Source organism: Haliotis rubra, unplaced genomic scaffold (genome assembly GCF_003918875.1).
Source record: "Haliotis rubra isolate DU_JTF1 unplaced genomic scaffold, ASM391887v1 Scf258, whole genome shotgun sequence".
NCBI lineage: Eukaryota > Metazoa > Mollusca > Gastropoda > Lepetellida > Haliotidae > Haliotis > Haliotis rubra.
In genome coordinates this window covers 128,930-148,381 of record NW_025766647.1, presented here as the reverse complement: position 1 = coordinate 148,381, position 19,452 = coordinate 128,930, and the positions used below count along the sequence as shown (strand labels likewise).

At 38.4% G+C, this 19,452-nt stretch overlaps 1 protein-coding gene and 1 long non-coding RNA gene across 3 annotated transcripts in view; one reads left to right on the top strand and one right to left on the bottom strand.

Annotated features, from left to right (window-relative positions):
* LOC124279864 (multiple epidermal growth factor-like domains protein 10) overlaps window positions 1-19,452 on the top strand; it is a 32,689-nt gene that overhangs the window by 9,288 nt on the left and 3,949 nt on the right. Inside the window, exons 1-12 of one of the 2 annotated variants that reach the window (XM_046715741.1) lie at window positions 10,937-10,986; window positions 11,448-11,643; window positions 11,963-12,050; window positions 13,069-13,145; window positions 13,298-13,334; window positions 14,428-14,525; window positions 14,917-15,042; window positions 15,304-15,449; window positions 15,757-15,892; window positions 18,337-18,480; window positions 18,770-18,803; window positions 19,066-19,130. In XM_046715741.1, coding sequence (XP_046571697.1) covers window positions 11,530-11,643; window positions 11,963-12,050; window positions 13,069-13,145; window positions 13,298-13,334; window positions 14,428-14,525; window positions 14,917-15,042; window positions 15,304-15,449; window positions 15,757-15,892; window positions 18,337-18,480; window positions 18,770-18,803; window positions 19,066-19,130 — 1,065 coding nt within the window. In that variant the 5' untranslated portion in view covers window positions 10,937-10,986; window positions 11,448-11,529. Of the gene's footprint in view, window positions 1-803; window positions 945-1,565; window positions 1,716-3,769; window positions 3,917-8,281; window positions 8,432-8,868; window positions 9,019-9,119; window positions 9,270-10,282; window positions 10,386-10,936; window positions 10,987-11,447; window positions 11,644-11,962; window positions 12,051-13,068; window positions 13,146-13,297; window positions 13,335-14,427; window positions 14,526-14,916; window positions 15,043-15,303; window positions 15,450-15,756; window positions 15,893-18,336; window positions 18,481-18,769; window positions 18,804-19,065; window positions 19,131-19,452 lie in introns of those variants that run through there. The other variant, XM_046715740.1, reaches the window with a different exon arrangement.
* LOC124279872 lies at window positions 2,142-9,018 on the bottom strand. The gene is made up of 2 exons (XR_006899508.1): window positions 8,948-9,018; window positions 2,142-2,183 (listed from the first exon to the last, which is right to left on the bottom strand). It is a non-coding gene; the product is annotated as an uncharacterized LOC124279872 (long non-coding RNA).

Sequence of the window (19,452 nt, the reverse complement as noted above, 5' to 3'; positions counted from 1 at the left end):
CACGGTCAAGCATGTCCTACTTGACTTCATTGATTTTTCCATGACAAGGGATAAATATTTCAATGTCAAAACATTGCAGGATCTTTTTTATAATGTTAATTACCATTTTATCATTGAATATTTAAAAGAGATAGAATTGATTGACACATTTTTATTAATATGTTTTGTACATAGATGTACTTTTATGATTGGTAACTGAGATTGTTAGTGGCTGTATCCTCAAAGGGGGTTAAAGTACTGTAAACTTCTTGTCCTCCTGAGAGGGAACGTAAGTCCCAAAACATTCAAGGTAAACTTAAACCTACCACATTATTTAATCGTAAGATAAATGTTATTTTAATTTATGGTTAGATTAGTCTACAATCGCCAACATCTGAAGGGATGGTGTAAATCCAACTAGGGTCCATGCAGGTAGCAAAGGTACTGTAAGTCCCTGTAAGTCCCTGATATGGTGATCTACCTTCAGTTGTTGGCGATCTATAGCACATTTTTACACTGTATTGTCCTAATTCGAAATCAAATTTTAGAGAGAGAGGCTAGTTTGATTTCTTGATACTGTGATATTCTAGTTGGTTTTACCGTCCTTCGTCAATTTAAAACTTGTTTTACTCAGTGGCTACAGTTATGGCTTAAATATTGCCGACGTGACTGTAAATCTTAACTCACTCACTCACTCACTCACTTCATTCAGTTCGAGACAGTGGGTCGTAAAGGAGAAACTTAATGTCGATGAATTATAACAGATACCACAACTCTATTCTTCCTACATCAGACTGCTTATACATTTCCTGTTCTTACTTCAGAATGTGTGAACTTCTATGGAGAAAGCTGTGCTTATCTGTGTTCCTCAAGGAAGTGTAACGGAATCTCCTCTTGTAATCACGTGACCGGGGAGTGTGAACGTGGGTGTGTACCCGGGTGGAAGCATATTGATTGCACAGAGGGTGAGTTTTCAGATCGTTCGCATATACGTTATTGCCACTATAGGGAAGGATACGTCCGTAAACGCCCATGACTTTTGTTGTTTCATCCGTCGGGATATCAGTTTATGTCTCTTACTGCCACTCGAGAATACACATCTTGGAAAAATTATGTTCCTTTTATCGTCTACAGCCCGAGTAAAGGGCGTTGAATTTTGAGCATCTAAATATATACTATTCACACTTTGCAAAGGATCAAATCATGGATTTAACAGAAAACTATCATATGGGGTCAAATTTGGTTTAAATACTAGTATCTAAGCTTATTGTAAGCATGGATGCTTGGTTTCAGTATGTCATTCATCTTGTGGATCTCATAACTGCTATTGACAGGTGTTGTGGACTTGTTGTGTTTGCATCCAGTTTTAAATGAATACAATTTCAAATTATAACTCTACGTGTAAGTAAAGTTGTGATTTTTGGTGATCCTTAGCAAAGTGTGAGTAGTATATAGTAAAGTAAAGTATCTGCTTCTGTTTGGTAGATTCTGAACCAATCCTTATTCAGTACGAGCCGTGTCTAATGAATAAATTGTCTGTGTACAGCCCTGTTTCTGCATACACCATGTACTTCTTTCAATGACAGCATGCATACAAGGGGTCGAATATGGAGCAAACTGTTCGGGTAACTGCAGTGCCCGTATGTGTGAGGTAGGGAATGCCACCTGTCCTCAGGATTCAGGCCGCTGTGAGAACGGATGCCATCCAGGATGGAAGGGAGAAGACTGCACTACTGGTAAATCACATAAGAATGTATCTGTCAAATACTTGCATGGTTTTTTAAAATACTGACTTCGTCTGATTCCGCCCAGAGACTGAAACGTTTCTGCCATTTTCGGTTTCTCTTCAGAGACCGGTCACGTGACCACGAAGCCACGTATAAACATTTGAAGATTACATTTTCCATAGACGTGTTCTTGAAATTACCTAAAGCAGCAACACAGACCTGTCCATTACACGACACGGGGCGTAAACGTAAAGGATGTGTCACGTGTTAGTATTCCGTTTCACAACTTTGAGACTGGGTGATGAGTCGGACCATGCATATTTCTTTATGAATTCTAAATGAATAAACGTTTGAAAATACAACACACATTAGACACCCTTAGTTTTGTTTGTGTACAGCTTGTGTCAAAAGTGTGGAATATGGAGATGGATGTAACAAAACCTGCAGTACCCGGATGTGCCAGGGAGATGGGAGCACCTGTCCACGGGATACAGGACGGTGTGATGGAGGATGTCAGGCAGGATGGAAGGGGAAGACTGCACTACAGGTAACAGACATCAGAAAGCACATAATTCACTGAATGTATGAAATGTCGGTCATTCTGCTTACACATATCGACATCAATATTTACCCATGTTTCCCTTTTGTCCAATAATATTATCTGCAAAAACACCATTTAAATTCAGTAAGAATTAGCATCATTCGTTGTGATGTTGTTTGGATCACAACCCCATTATACTGACATTATTCAGTTGCACAGTTAGGAATCTGCTTGACAACTGTATACAAGAATCTGTATCGAAACGTCACACTCACGAAATAAAGAAGTTGTTGTCCATAAAAATGTTCTATATTGTATTGTACGTCTCAACTTCTAAATGTATCTTTTCTTGTGTTCGTCCTATAATCCGATCATGGTAAACGGTACTTGATTTGGATGTCTTGCATCTTTAAGTGTGTGGTGCTGGTACTTTCGGTGCTGACTGTGACAACTACTGCCACTGTCTACCAAGCTGGCAAACAAACAGGTGTGACACGGATTTGTAGTTACAGGTGTAACAGAGTGATTGCATTTACGGCTGAATAATGACGAATACTTGCTAGGGGTTCATGTGATTTAATGTCTGTGCTATCAGGGATATGATGATCCCTCACTGTAGATATCGTGATAAGCGCAAATAAACACAAACATTAGGTTACATTACTGGTATACAGTTAGAGCTAACCCGTGAAGGTCCGGGTTAGAATATTGGCTTTCAGTAACCCATGCTTGTCGTAAGAGGCGACTAACGGGATCGGGTAGTCAGGCTCGCTGACTTGGTTGACACATGTCATCGGTTCCCATTTGCGCAGATCGATGCTCATGTTGTTGATCACTGGATTGTCTGGTCCAGACTCGATTATTTACAGACCGCCGCCATATAGCTGGACTATTGCTGAGTGCGGCGTAAAACTAAACTCACTCACTCACACACTCAGTTAGAGCTACCTGTAATTATACAAACGTATCATTACATTGTTACATTTAGCAAATTATTATTTTTTATCTGAGAACATTTTACAATGAAACGAACCTACTATGTAAGGTGAGATACTCATCTGTAACATACCATATGTAAACAAATACTGGCACATAAATACCAACCTATATATCACACATCCAAAGTTACTTACTTTAATAAGGACAGTGTTATCATAATCATTCAGTGATGGCCGCGTTGAGCAGAGACGAGAAATGTTAACGTATATACTACAGAACCAATAGAAATACAATCACTAACCAAGCCATGGCTGGACAAGGAGACTGGAGAAAGATACTATCTGGCGATGAGTAGTGAATGCTGGGTAGTTTAAAGAGCAGTTTCCATCTTAATTAAATTATCTGCATAGTTTAAAATGCATACTTGAAGTACACAATATTGAAATTCTGTTCTACAGGTATGTAATAATTTTATCAATACTGCTGATGCCAATGTTCTGTGTTGAGATTTTGTAAAATATACAAACAATAAAGAGTAGTAAATGCACAAACAAACCTGTAAAGCAAGGCGTTCTTGTTTCAGTTTGTGGTGTTGGCAGATATGGAACAAATTGTTCCAAGTTGTGTTCAGACAGACACTGCAAGGGCGACAACTCTAGCTGTGATCACGTGACAGGGCAGTGTGTTGGCGGGTGTGAGGCAGGATGGGATGGAACAGACTGTACTGAGAGTAAGAGAATTACTGACAGAGATGATTATAAAACATATCTCTCAGAACAATGTGGCAATTAACGAAAACGGGACATTATTTCCCAAAGCTATAGATGGATTTGTTTGAACATTTATACATTTAATGCCTCTTTTGAAGTCGAGGGATATACACACTATAGATTAAACAGCTTAAACTGACAGCTCAAATGTTTCTTTTGAAGAACACACACGCACACGCACGCACGCACACACGCACACAGAGAAAAATATCGGAGCACAAAATAGTTTTCAAACTATCATTATGTTTCCATTAAACGTTTAACTCAACTTGGTATCTGAATGAATTGTCCCCATGGTCCCTAGTATGGTAATCTACCTATAGTTGTTGGCGATCAATACCCCATTTTAAAATTGAATTGTTTTCTACTTTTAAAGATATATGCTAGCTAGTTTTAACTCTTTTGTGATATTCTAGTTACTTTACAGTCCTTCGATGACTGGTTATTTAACTACTTGTATTTATCGTGTATGTACAACCTTCCACGTCACAATATGGCTGAAATATTGCCTAGGTGACGTTAAAGGTTAACTGTACTATGTACAGAGAACCAAACATATATAACATTGACGCATTTTGTAGTGTTCATGACTATGGTGTATGTCATTACCAAGTCAGAACCTCGGGAAATCACACAAGTATCAATAACCGAGCATAATGTCAGTATCTGGTGTAACCTCCGCCAAATGTAATAACATCCCAGACACTCCTCATTATCTGTATCAGGCATTGTACTCAACGTTGAGGTAGTTCTTGAGAGGCGTGTTCAAATACATCTGTGTACTAGAGGCGATCTGCGATCCATGTCCCAAGCATGCTCCATGGGATTGAGAACCGGAATACTGGCTTGCCAAGGAAGAGTTGCTACCGCCTGTTGACGCATGAAATTGTCGTCGAACATTGTCGTTCTGAAGATGGTCTTGTGTTTGGAGGATGGATATCAAAATGTGGTACAACAACCCTTTCTTGAATGTGTGGTTGTCCATTCCTATTGTATCTGATTGTCACACGGTCAAGTCTACAGTCATCGCAGAGGCATTCCCACATCATCAGTGATCCCTCGTCAAACGATTCTTGTTCCAAGATATTCCGTTGCCCATACCAGTGTTTCTGCGGCGCAAAAGACGAGCTCTGTCATCATTCATGAACAAAAGAAATCCACCTTCCCCATGACCCCGAATTCCGTGACGTATGACCTCATGCTAGTCGTGCTGCTATTTTTGTCTGAGGTCGGACTCTACCGCATTTTGGACCCATCTGTTGGACAAAGTACAACGTAGAGGCTATTCTGTTTTTAACAAGCCATTTGACATTAACGGATGAAGTCTTTTGAGAAATCCGAGAAAGGCTGTATCCGCCCTTGGTGTTGCCACTCGTGGTCCACGAGAACGGAGTGCGCTACGTGATTATCTTGCTGATGTTTTCTGATAGCTGATGGATGACAAGTTACATCTCTCGCAGCAGTCCTCATTGACATGCCAGCATTGTTGACTTGTCAGTTGAGGATGCCCCATATTTGCTTATCAACAAGTGAATCAATTGATTTTCAAAGATATCGAGCTTTGAAAACAGTGTACAGAAACTTGATATTTGCTGAATGTCAGGTACACGTATTTCAGGCCATGCTTGTCTTTTGGGGATGTGTTTTTTGTTAAATATAATGTTACATTAATTAACTTCTAGTTATTATGGGTCACAAAAGTTTAAAGCGCTGAATATGGATTTGAACTCACACCTTGTATTGAACTTAGGCTGTGTATTTTCACCTGTTAAGAGTAAGCTGAGAAGTTTCCTCCCTTTGTTTGTTTTGCTTCCGGTGTCTTCGGTGGGACTCTGGAAGCTCTGAGCAGATGGTGGTTTTGCACAGCTTTTGTCAGAACACTCTAGAACTGTATAATAGGTATATGGGATACTTTCTGGTTATGTATGACGGAACGACTTATCTGATTTACGCTCATCTGTCTGCTAACATCGACGTATCACACTCATTCTCACTCACATTTGTGATAATGGAAATCGTTGTTTTTTTCGATATGGCAACGACAAGTATCATTTACTTGGCCTATGTACAGAATGATAGCATACAATGTCTTATGGGTTTTTGATAAACGGCAGTTACTTTAAGCCAGCGGGGGTATTTTCTAGTGTATTTTACGTCACAAAAAAATTAATGTTAGATATATGTAAAACTATAGTACAACTTGTTTTAATTGTTTGCTAAGTTCCTTTAACAAACTAAAGTTAATTTCAAGGCAAATAAATTAAAAGAGTAATCAGATGTATTATAGAATCTGACCGTTATATTGACAATTGGTGAAACTTCAAACAAGAATTTCCAAATAGATTTTCTAGTTCATCTAAAGTAATATTGAATGCCTTACACTGGCATTTGTATAGCTATAAACAACGTCAAGGAGTTATGCGACCTGGAAATATTTTATTTGCTCCATAGTGGTTATCAAATGTATCACTGTAAGGTAATACACATTTAATACAACTGTAACGTAAAATACAGTCAAACATAATGGCTGCAGTTTTTGTCATTTTCAGAACACTGCGAATACAAATAAATTAATTACATATCTTTAACAAACGTTGAATTATATAGGCAGTTATGTTCATTTAACGCCAGTAACTGTATTTTACGTTACGAATGCCATATGGTAATTTCAGTATGTTTTTCATTACCGAGCATGATTATACATGGTACTTCTCATTATAATGACTTCATTACATGCATTGATAAACGTTTAACAGTTTGACTTGTACACATATACAAGAATCATAAGGTTGAAATTTCAGTACTTACATACCGATGATTTAACCGTCAGAGCTTCAGATCTAAGCAGCACGCACATTGGAATCAACATAAATGACGCAACATGTTTTCATAGCGTCATCAAATTTGATACTGGGGTAAGCACTCTATATGATGTTAGATAGCCATATATGGAACTGTAGCGTAAAATACCATAACGTAGAATACGTAACGTTAAATACATCAGTCATTATCATGAGCCACGCAAGCTAAACAAATGATATAATGCGAATATAGGAGATGGGAAAAGGTACTAGGTTGCATACTCCTTACCGGATGACCATATAGATGTGCTTAGATTATGTATAAGGTCTTAAAACGTCGTAAGGTGTACTGTATATGCATTGTATCTTCCCAGCATATTTAAAGTTATTGCAACAAATGGATTTGATGTTCAGTGTCTTCAATAAAACCTGAGCGATTACGTTCTTAAAGTTACTAAATGAATTCGTTTTCTCTTTTGATGTTGTTTTCTTTCTTTTGGAGCATAACGTAAAATAATAGAATTGGCTACAGTGGAATTTCATTCAAATTTGACTAATACCCTCAAATATTAGGTCAAATGACTACGTCACAGTAGAATTCAGCATGATATCTTCCACGCGATCCAACACGAGTGAGTGAAAAGATAAACATTCACTATGACTAATGATATTTTGGATGCAAGAAAATATATACACCGTCGCTGGCGACATGCGACTTAACAAAAATGGTATGTTATACCTATGGTAATAATATATTTTTATGTATTATTGAAATGGTAATGGCGAATCAACACAAATACCCAGTGTATCTTTATTTCTAAACTAACTTTTGTGAAGAATATTTTTGCAACCATGCAACAACGAAATAGAGTAAATGTGCATGTTGAGTGAGAATGCGTGATCAAGACCGACCACTCTACATGGAACTCTCAGCTGTCAACAAACATCAAGCAGTTTATCTACAGGGAACAAGCCTTTGTGACTATAGACATTTAGTTGGTGATACAATTGTGTTGCATTTTACTGTCATACATTGTAATCTTGTTTTTTTCTTTATTCGATATATAATTGAATATTATAGACTCGTTTGTGTGTTATTTTGCTGGTCTAAAGGGGATTCACAAGGTAGTTTCTGAACCGTAACACTTGAATTTGATCGTAGCACTAGCACGTGCACATCTAAAGTCAGTGTAAGAAATAATCATACAAACAAACTTAATTATGATATAAATATTAATGGAATAAAAAGCATAAGAATCGAAGGATAACTGCACAAAATAACGTAAAAGTATTCAGGCCGAGAGGTGAGATCGGATGTTAGTCGGGGTAATGGGAGATGACAAAAAGCGATTCATGTTTCAATACTGTTTAGCGTATGCGTCAAAATGTTAGAGACATCAAAATAAAGTAAATTGAACATGCTTCCGTTTGATAGAACCGTAGCTTGTGCAATACGAACTTTGTCCTGTGAATAACTTGTCTGTGTATAGTCTTGTTTCTATATACAACTTCTTCCAATGACAGCCTGCATACAAGGGGTGGAATATGGAGCTAAGTGTTCGGGTAACTGCAGTGCCCGGAAGTGCGAGGGAGGTAATGACGCCTGTCCCCAGGATTCAGGCCGCTGTGAGAACGGATGCCAGTCAGGGTTTAAGGGAGAAGACTGCACACAAGGTAATAACAACAGACGAAATCCTTTTCCTGCTCACCTGCATCATTATGCACAGTAGGTTTTACCAAGACACGTGCACATCGATTGTACCGACTTTTCTGCTAAGCGAAGAATAAAACAGCAAACTTATTGGTATATGCTGGGATATTGCACTCATTTCTCATTCTTTTACGGACAAGTTTCTACCATGTACAGTTTCTCTATTGAGGAGAGCCCGATCACATGACCACGAAACCACGTATGAACGATACAATTTATGTTCATATATTTTCCACAGACTTGTTCTTGAAATGACCTAAACATAACACAACGCAGGGCATAAACATAAAGGATTTTTTATGTTGTATCCCGCTGAGACTACTGGGTGAGTCGATCCGTGCAGACGTTCTCAAATAGACTACAACTTACATTAGACGCTAATAGTCTTGCCTGTGTACAGCTTGTGTTCAAGGTATGGAATACGGGGTTGGGTGTCTCAAAACCTGCAGTACCCGGATGTGCCAGGGAGATACAAGCACCTGTCCCCGGGATACAGGACGGTGTACAGATGGATGTCAGGCAGGGTGGAGAGGGAAGGACTGCACTACAGGTAACAGACATCAGAAAGTGTCATACTTCACTGAATTTATGTCTTACTGAAGACACAATCTTGATTAGACAGAACACATACTTGACAACCATATTTTACAGCCTGTGTCCAAGGTATGGAATATGGAGTTGGATGTGCCAAGCTCTGCAGTACCCGGATGTGCCAGGGAGCTACAAGTACCTGTCCCCAGGATACAGGGCGGTGTACAGATGGATGTCAGGCAGGATGGAAGGGGGAAGACTGCACTACAGGTAACAGACATCAGAAAGTGTCCTACATCACTGGCTGTATGAAATATCGGTATGTCTGCTTACACATATTGACATCAATATGTATCCATGTTTCCCTTATGTCCAATAATATTATCATTTGAAATAATGACATTTTGTCTGCTTCTGACCCTGTAGTAGGTTCAATAGGCGATCCACGATTTTTACACTGTAAGCTGTGTAATCTTAGAATTAGTATCACAGAAAACTGCATATATCAAATGCTAATCTTAATGTATTATTTTTGGAAATATTTTATGGTGATATGGACAGAACCAGGTACAAATCAATATGTTACTTGTTCAGGTTCAAAACATGCATGTCCATGCCACATTCAGAAGAACACGATGCTGTTGGGTTTTTACTGTACTAACATGGAATTGAGATTCACGTGTCACTTATACTTGTATTACTTTTTCTGAAAAATACTTAGATTTCTATTTTTCGGACAAATAAATTACACATCCAAGTATGATACTTCCAATGCAATCAACTGAAAACTAAGATCAACATTTTATACTTAACTGAATCTTTATAGTTATAAAATTTTGTCCAAGCAGTTCTACAAATCTATATACGTATCCCAATTCTATCTAAAGGCTCACAAACTCTATTTCGTGTTCCTAAATATTTGTTTTAGTTCTTTTAGGTTACACGGTCAGTTTCATGACTCGTGTTTCCATAAACATATGTTCATGTTAAATGCAGTAAATCTCGTGAGAGGCACTTAAGCCGGCACGTGGAGTCTATCGAACGCGTTTTGGCAGATATGAATGCTCTTGCTAGAGATGTTTCAATTTGTCGGCAACACTTATCTTTGTTCTATATATTTCACGATGTCTTACTGTTTGAAGAATGAATATATGGGAAAATGGCAAAACGCTGTTCAAAAAGAGTATGAGTTTTTATTTGTCATATTCCTTGAGGATGATATAAGTTATTGACTATAGTACTGAAGACTTGCAACAGTTGTAAGAGTTATGTTTCTGTTCTAGAAATCAGTAAGCCGTTGTCCGCTAGTCCTGCTGTTATAGCCGGTGTCGTTGTTGCTGCCATTGCTGTAGTCGCCATGGTTGCCGTTGTTGTCGTCCTCCTCAGGTGATGAACACTAACACTACACGCAGTATCTGAGCATAAATACAATACAGAATGAAGGGCCGGCGTGGGCGAAACTACGGCCGAACTGCATGTGTATACTGAGTTAGTGAGGTTTGAGTGTTATGATACAAGGTGGGGGGAACTCAATCAAGATGTAATTCAGACTTGAATGCCCAATGTTGTTCTCCACACTAGAATCTGACAATTGGGTGACAGTTGATGAATGGGGCATAAAGTCTATCGTTTGAAAACTTGTAGAAAACTGTACGTTGGTACGTTAAGCTGAAATGTCCTTGACATCGTCTGATTTGATCCAAAGCGTAAACATAAGCCTGTAACTATCATATCAGAATATCGAAACGTTCCATCGGTTCATTTTCATCGGTTTACTTACCAAATTACCAATTCTTAACTCCCACAGGAAGTGCGCATCACCAATATTACACATTAGAATGTGATCTAAATGTAACAATGTTCATCATACACATGCAAATAAATATGAGATTTCAACGTAAACATATTTAACCCAAAATATATTTTCTTGATCAAAGGCGAAGGAGTCATCGGAAGCAGTCTGATAATCACTCAGAAATTCACAAAGGTTCGTACAACCAATCGTCCGAAGAATTGTTGAATTTCTAAATGAAAGTTTTTCTCTCTTTTAGAAAGGATGTATTTGATTAAAATAACCAGCCTCAAATAGATGTCGCCATGGACTCGGATCTGTCTTAAAACTCTCAATAGTGTCAATATATACTGTATGACTATGCATAATTACCGATATGGATATTCTTATCATGTAATAGCTCAAATATTTGACACTGGAGTTGATAACCTAGCGCATTACTGTGGTAGTTTTTGGCAATGATGGGTCTAATTTGAAACATTTGACAAAAACCTTTGATGAGGCCTCGAAATTTGCAATCTTCAAACTTTTGATCAAGAATCGTATGCGACGCTCTCAAACAACTTCGTGTGAGGATTAATCCCGATTGTTGCGCAACAGTTGCTACTACAAAGAATGCACATCTACTTATATAATTACTTCTATGTATTGGATAGAGGACCCACTAGAAATGGGAGTGGACAACCCTGTGCCTGTCTTAAGGAGGACGAGGACGATGTAGAGGAGGACCCCAATGCCATGTACTACAACATAGGGGTAGCTCCTGCAGCGACGGTGGTGTCTGTAGATCAGCTGGGGGAACGGATCAAGGAGCTGCAGGTGCCCGTCGGGGGATTCCAGGCAGAGTTTCAGGTCAGTTGAATCAGGAATGTGTACATCAATCAAACACAGATTTCAGATTAACGCCACTTTGCTCTTAAGCATATAGATATGTCATGTACACGTTTTCCAGATATGATATTCTTTTGTCATCTTACGACAAGAAATGCATTTGTATGACGATCACATTCATTTGTATTTGTTCATCTTGTGAGTAGTGTCATCAGCTGCATGGTCTCTTGTCCTGGGTCATGTAAACACCATATAGTATACACGCTGATTATCAACCATCATTTATCAATGTTATTGGGACTTAATATATAATAACCCACGGTTCCTTCATTAATCACAGAAGCTGCCCACCACCTTCACCCGGCCTTACAATGATTCACAGCTGGAGGAAAACAAGGGCAAAAACAAATACATAAGTTATTATCCATGTGAGTATATCAATTCTCTAATCATGCTTTAATTTAGTTTAATTTGATTTAACGGCCCTCGTGATATGTATCATGCCAGCTCTCCAAAGGTGATAAGTAACATACGTGTTGATGTTTATCTTTACTTTTACTTCCAGATGACCCAGTTCAAATAATTAAGACTTGTCCAACCCTCAGCTAACTTGACACTATTGTCTGACCAACCTTGGCTGTGTTCTGTTGTGAACATTTCTTATTACGTAGGCTACTGACAGGGTAGGGCAGCTGGAAACAGTTAGTGATTTGTGGGTGTTGGTTCGTAAATGTCCATTCCATTAACTTTGGACACTAATGTTGTAAAGGTATCGAAGTGTGCATAAGACTTCATTGTAGTCCATTACAACAATGCTTATATACACTAGGTAATTCTTAGAGAATGCGTTCTCTTGCCCGTATTATTGTATTGTATTGTTCAAAATACATCTATATTGACTTACATAACCGTGGCCATCGTGACTGATGGATGAACATGTATATTTTACCTTTCATTTCTTTGAGTAACCATGTTGCTTGATGTTCAGCTCTCCCACATAAAAGCAACAAATCCCTTTTCACGTCCACAAGAAATCCCCGTTAAATGAGAGTACAGTTCTGACTACGTCATGAGCTTGTGTTTGTCAGTCTGAATCAAAACAGGATGTTCTATCTGTAGCGCCCGCCATTACCAAATAAACGTTGTTCACCTGAAAAGAAACACGGGAATGTATCGCCAAAATAGGGAATTGCATCTGACATGATTTTGATGTCAAATAGATCTAACAACTGAGCAAGATTTATATGACGCTCTTTGACATCCTGTGAGCAGTTCAAACACTTGTACGTCAAAAGTATTGATAGGCCGGATATTGCTCAACATAAACGGAAAGCTGATTATTGGAAAATTGAAGTCACCCTTTTTGTCATACGTCCTTATGGAGAGCACAACCCTTATGTTGTCCGTATTGTAGAGTCTCCTACATCACAGTCTCCTGTATTACAGACGATGCCACTCGGGTCGTGTTGCAGGAGTTGCCAGACCAGCCTGGTTCCGACTACATCAACGCCAGCTACATCAATGTGAGTTGGATATCGCATTTCTTTAAGGAAATGATGATAATTGTGAAGTTTTGTTTACAAATGCTTATTGTTGATGTTGTTGTTGTTGTTTCTGTTACTGTAGTGACTGTACTACATGTAGCTATATTTAATGTCATGTATTGTTTCAATAGGGATACTCTCAACCCAAAGCCTACATAGCAGCACAAGGTACGGTTACGCATGCTTACAGTCGTGTAATGATCTGTGCTTCTGCCCCCTTTGATCTGTCAAGAGTCTATCCTGGAGCTTGATATGTCAAGGATCTGTCGTGATACTAACACTGGTCTTATGGTCCACCCTTGTACTTACAATCATGTCATGGTCTATCATGGTAGTTACTTTCTTGTGATCGTGTTTCCTCTTACACTATTGTAATGGTCTATCCTGGTAGTTACAATCATGTAACGATCTATCGGAGATATAGTCTCTCCTTCTACTTACACTATTTTAATGGTCTTCCCTGGTAGTCACAATGGTCTGTAGTTACAATGATCGTGATGCTAACGCTGATGCATGGTTTATCCTTCTAATTACACTCGTGTCATGGCCTGTGCTGATACTTTCGGCCCTGTCGTGATCTTTCCTGACACTTCCACTCGTCTTGCGGTCAACCCTGGTGCTTTGTTGTGATCAATCATATACCCGTGTCAATTACACTAGTGTTCTATGCTAATGTTATATCCAGGTAGGGTGGTACGAGAATACAATGAACCTGCAACACATGTTATATTTGGGATTACACTTTCTCAATAAAGTACAGATTCTAGTACTCTTGTTGGATTGAATCCCACCAGGGATTAGAACCCACACCCTCAGGGTCAGGCACCTAATCGAAAGTACACAATGTCAGCTGCCTAACCCGCTCAGCCACAAAATCGAAGTCGGACAACTGGTAGTCTGCACTTTATCCATACAATTAACGAGGTAATCACTGTAACAACATATGATATGAACTACATATATGATATTCCAGAACAAAGGAACAAATATATTTATCTGTGATATGAAAAGAGGGATTAAGAATATTATACTTTAAATATTTTTCTACATGTGAAATTTCCCCGAATCAGAACTCTTAATGGGCACTCGTTGTGGTTAGGCCTTTGAATGCACGGGTTCTTTTTATAAACAAATTCTCAGTTTAAATTACTTATAACTTATACATATAACTCATTGCTTGCCACATGTCTGGCGGTACTCCCTTTACGCGGAGGAGTGATTTCCACAAAACGACATGACCTAACTTATCTTTCACCGACAGCTCCCAACAGAATGACCTTGACAGACTTCTGGAGGATGATCTGGGAACAGAACTGTACAAGAATCGTCATGTTGACAAACCTGAAGGAGTTGGGAAGGGTCCGTCTCCTGATATCATTTATCAAATACATCAGCAATACAAACAACCAGCACATCATGGTGCTACAATTAACATGTCACGGATATGTAATCTCTGCTAACTTACATGCTATTCCTTGAGAAATAGCGTTGGTCGCTATATCTTCTAGTTTGTCAATTTGATGTATCATCCACAGTGACCAAAACATTTTCTTGAGCAACCTTTCATATGCAAGTTGATTTCTGTTTATGACCAGCTGCAAACGTTTCAATGATGTTATGGTTTTCAAAAGCGAAATACAAACGGTTAATTCTATTGTTACATAAACGTTGGGATATATGTTACTATTAAAATGTTGAAAAGCATGTATTTGCAATGATTCCATCAAAAGACATTATTTGTTAACTGCAGGTGAAGTGCGTCGCGTACTGGTCTGACACAACAGACATGAACACTGGTGACTTCATCATCTCTGTGACCGACTCCAGTATCCGAGCTAACTGGGTTGTCAGAGAACTGCAGGTCACAGACAGACAGGTACGACATCCATTCATTTGACATAGATGTAGGCAGTAAATATATTGACAGAAATAAACAGGGAAACACAGAAGTATATAAGTGTTCCTCAATTCGTGTCCAGGTTTTTTTTCACAAACATTGTATTTGACTGTAATTGATCTGTAACATGAAAGTATTCGAATATGAATGGTTCATAAACTCAGCTTCGTAGTCAGCCCTGTCACTATTCACTCAATGAAGCACAAAGCTCAGATGGTTGTGTTTTTTGCACAACTTCAGACAAACACAAGACGATGTTTCAATCAGTTCCACTTCACAACATGGCCGGATCATGGAACTCCCGAGGAGATGGCCTTGACTGAGTTTCTGTGGCTGGTCAGGACATCACGTACCACACAGGATGACCCGCTACTGGTTCACTGCAGGTAGATGCTCTGCCAACATATTTACATGTATATTGAAAACAATGTTGCTTGTTAAACCCAGTTAGAACATATGGACATCGTCATGTCTGATACTGGTACTAGACACACGAGTAGTAGTATTGGTTTCTTAATTTATTGGTTATGTTTACAGACAGGTTAACTTTAGGGTCTTTGCCAGAAGGTACAAATAAGTTTTGTTATATAACGACACATTATTTGTTCCATGTTTCAAGTAGTGAACTAATTGATTGTATTAGTATTTTTTAAATGGTTTGCGAATTAAACATGACATTGGTTCAACATTCAGTGCTGGGATCGGCCGGACAGGAACTTACATCGCCCTGGACTACCTGCTGGACCAGGCTCTGGCTGAAGATGCGGTGGATGTGTTTGGTTGTGTCTCGGGGATGAGAGACCAGAGGAAGGGCATGATACAGACCAAGGTGGGAAAGTGAAATAATTAGAAACTAAAACCGAAACCTACACATTGTTGTTTCCTGATATATAAATGCACTCCAAGAAACCCAATCTGATCAGTGTTTCATTCTCCACTTCACAACCATGATTTCGAATGACTGTTTTGAATGTGTTTTGCTTTAAGAGCAGTACACGTGTGTTAAAAGTAATTACCACGTTCAACTATTGAATGTTTTATTGCATCAGGAGCAGTACACAAATTCCTAACCATCTTCTACTATTGAATGTTTTAGTGCATTAGGACAGTATGTACGTGTGTTAAACGTCATAACCATGTTCAACTATTGAATGTTTTATTGCATATGGAGCCGTACACGTGTGTTAAACGTCATAACCATGTTCAATTACTGAATGTTTTATTGCATAAGGAGCCGTACACGTGTGTTAAAAGTCATAACCATGTTCAACTATTGAATGTTTTATTGCATAAGGAGCCGTACACGTGTGTTCAAAGTCATAACCATGTTAAACTATTGAATGTTTTATCGCATATGGAGCCGTACACGTGTGTTAAAAGTCATAACCATGTTCAAATACTGAATGTTGTATTGCATATGGAGCCGTACACTTGTTAAAAGTCATAACCATGTTCAACTATTGAATGTTTTATCGCATATGGAGCCGTACACGTGTGTTAAAAGTCATAACCATGTTCAACTATTGAATGTTTTATTGCATAAGGAGCCGTACACGTGTGTTAAAAGTCATAACCATGTTCAACTACTGAATGTTTTATTGGATAAGGAGCCGTACACGTGTGTTAAAAGTCATAACCATGTTCAACTACTGAATGTTTTATTGCATAAGGAGCCGTACACGTGTGTTAAAAGTCATAACCATGTTCAACTATTGAATGTTTTATTGGATATGGAGCCGTACACGTGTGTTAAAACCCATAACCATGTTCAACTATTGAATGTTTTATTGGATAAGGAGCCGTACACGTGTGTTAAAAGTCATAACCATGTTCAACTATTGAATGTTTTATCGCATATGGAGCCGTACACGTGTGTAAAAAGTCATAACCATGTTCAACTACTGAATGTTTTATTGCATAAGGAGCCGTACACGTGTGTTAAAAGTCATAACCATGTTCAACTACTGAATGTTTTATTGCATAAGGAGCCGTCATAACCATGTTCAACTATTGAATGTTTTCTTGCATAAGGAGCCGTACACGTGTGTTAAAAACCATAACCATGTTCAACTACTGAATGTTTTATTGCATATGGAGCCGTACACGTGTGTTAAAAGTCATAACCATGTTCAACTACTGAATGTTTTATTGCATATGGAGCCGTACACGTGTGTTAAAAGTCATAACCATGTTCAACTACTGAATGTTTTATTGCATATGGAGCCGTACGTGTGTTAAAACCATAACCATGTTCAACTACTGAATGTTTTATTGCATATGGAGCCGTACACGTGTGTTAAAAGTCATAACCATGTTCAACTACTGAATGTTTTATTGCATATGGAGCCGTACACGTGTGTTAAAAACCATAACCATGTTCAACTACTGAATGTTGTATTGCATATGGAGCCGTACACGTGTGTTAAAAACCATAACCATGTTCAACTACTGAATGTTTTATTGCATAAGGAGCCGTACACGTGTGTTAAAAACCATAACCATGTTCAACTACTGAATGTTTTATTGCATAAGGAGCCGTACACGTGTGTTAAAAGTCATAACCATGTTCAATTACTGAATGTTTTATTGCATAAGGAGCCGTACACGTGTGTTAAAAGTCATAACCATGTTCAACTATTGAATGTTTTATTGGATATGGAGCCGTACACGTGTGTTAAAACCCATAACCATGTTCAACTATTGAATGTTTTATCGCATATGGAGCCGTACACGTGTGTAAAAAGTCATAACCATGTTCAACTACTGAATGTTTTATTGCATAAGGAGCCGTACACGTGTGTTAAAAGTCATAACCATGTTCAACTACTGAATGTTTTATTGCATAAGGAGCCGTCATAAAAACCATGTTCAACTATTGAATGTTTTCTTGCATAAGGAGCCGTACACGTGTGTTAAAAACCATAACCATGTTCAACTACTGAATGTTTTATTGCATATGGAGCCGTACACGTGTGTTAAAAGTCATAACCATGTTCAACTACTGAATGTTTTATTGCATATGGAGCCGTACACGTGTGTTAAAAGTCATAACCATGTTCAACTACTGAATGTTTTATTGCATATGGAGCCGTACACGTGTGTTAAAAACCATAACCATGTTCAACTACTGAATGTTTTATTGCTATGGAGCCGTACACGTGTGTTAAAAACCATAACCATGTTCAACTACTGAATGTTTTATTGCATAAGGAGCCGCACACGTGTGTTAAAAACCATAACCGCTTTCACCTATTGAATGTGTTATTGTATTAGGAGCAGTACACGTGTCTGTATACGGCCCTGCATGAAACACTCCAGGTTGGCAATACCGCCATCAGCCTCGAGGAATTCAGGAGCAACCGAAATGTGAAAGGGACTTTCTCCACAGGTCGGATGTCAATCACCAGGTTCATAGAGGTAGCTGCTTTGTCATAACACAACTCTGATCATATATATTTGCTTTCGGTACAGTTATATTAATATCTGTGATCTCCAGTATTTTTACTGTCCATCGTCGACAGGTTTTAATCTTCCAAATGTTTTCACTTTTTATTTTATAAATTGTTTTCGTCACGATATGGCTGAGATATTGCCGATGTGACGTTAAATATTAACTCACTCACTCACTCACTTTCGGTAAAGTAACAATGAAAACTGTGGCTTGACAACACCTTCAAATGTTCAAGATATGTTTTTGTCGTTGTAGACCCTGAACACCCAACGAAAGGAGCAGTCCAACGGTGAGCATGATTGAAATGCGGACGCTAACTTGTTTCGGTGTCTTTCGGATGCCCTGACATGTTTTGTATTCTTCTCGTATTTCTGGCAAGAGATCAATCATCCCACCTGGTACATACATCTAGTATACAACTGAATATATTGTATCAGTAAATCAACAAATGTAGAACCCTGCTATAGTTATTGAAATGTAATATCATTATCAATTCGTCGAAATGATTTCAAAATCAGGCGAGGAAAAATGTCATTCAATTCCTGTTTCAGAAACAAGCGTGAAAGGTCAGGTGTGGATAAATGGACGCTCAGACATCCTGTCTATCCGCCTGCAGGTACAGATTTTTATTTGTTACATTTGGGATCTGTGAAACATCAGTAAACAGCGGCGTTTTTTTATAAGATTGTATTTGTTACATGGTGGGGCAAAGAAAAGTAACATTAAAGTCAATTTAGTACATTTTGAAAGTTTAATTTTCGATTTCTAAGTCCTGAACATTGTTCGTGGTAACTGTCAGTCGATGCTACCTTCTTGAGTAACAGCATGGCAATCCATGTAGAAAGAGAATAACACTTTTAATCATCTTCACTTCAGTCCTACCTCTCCATGAACGGCTACCTGTAAACTGGTTAATGATAGGAACATCATTAAGTGTC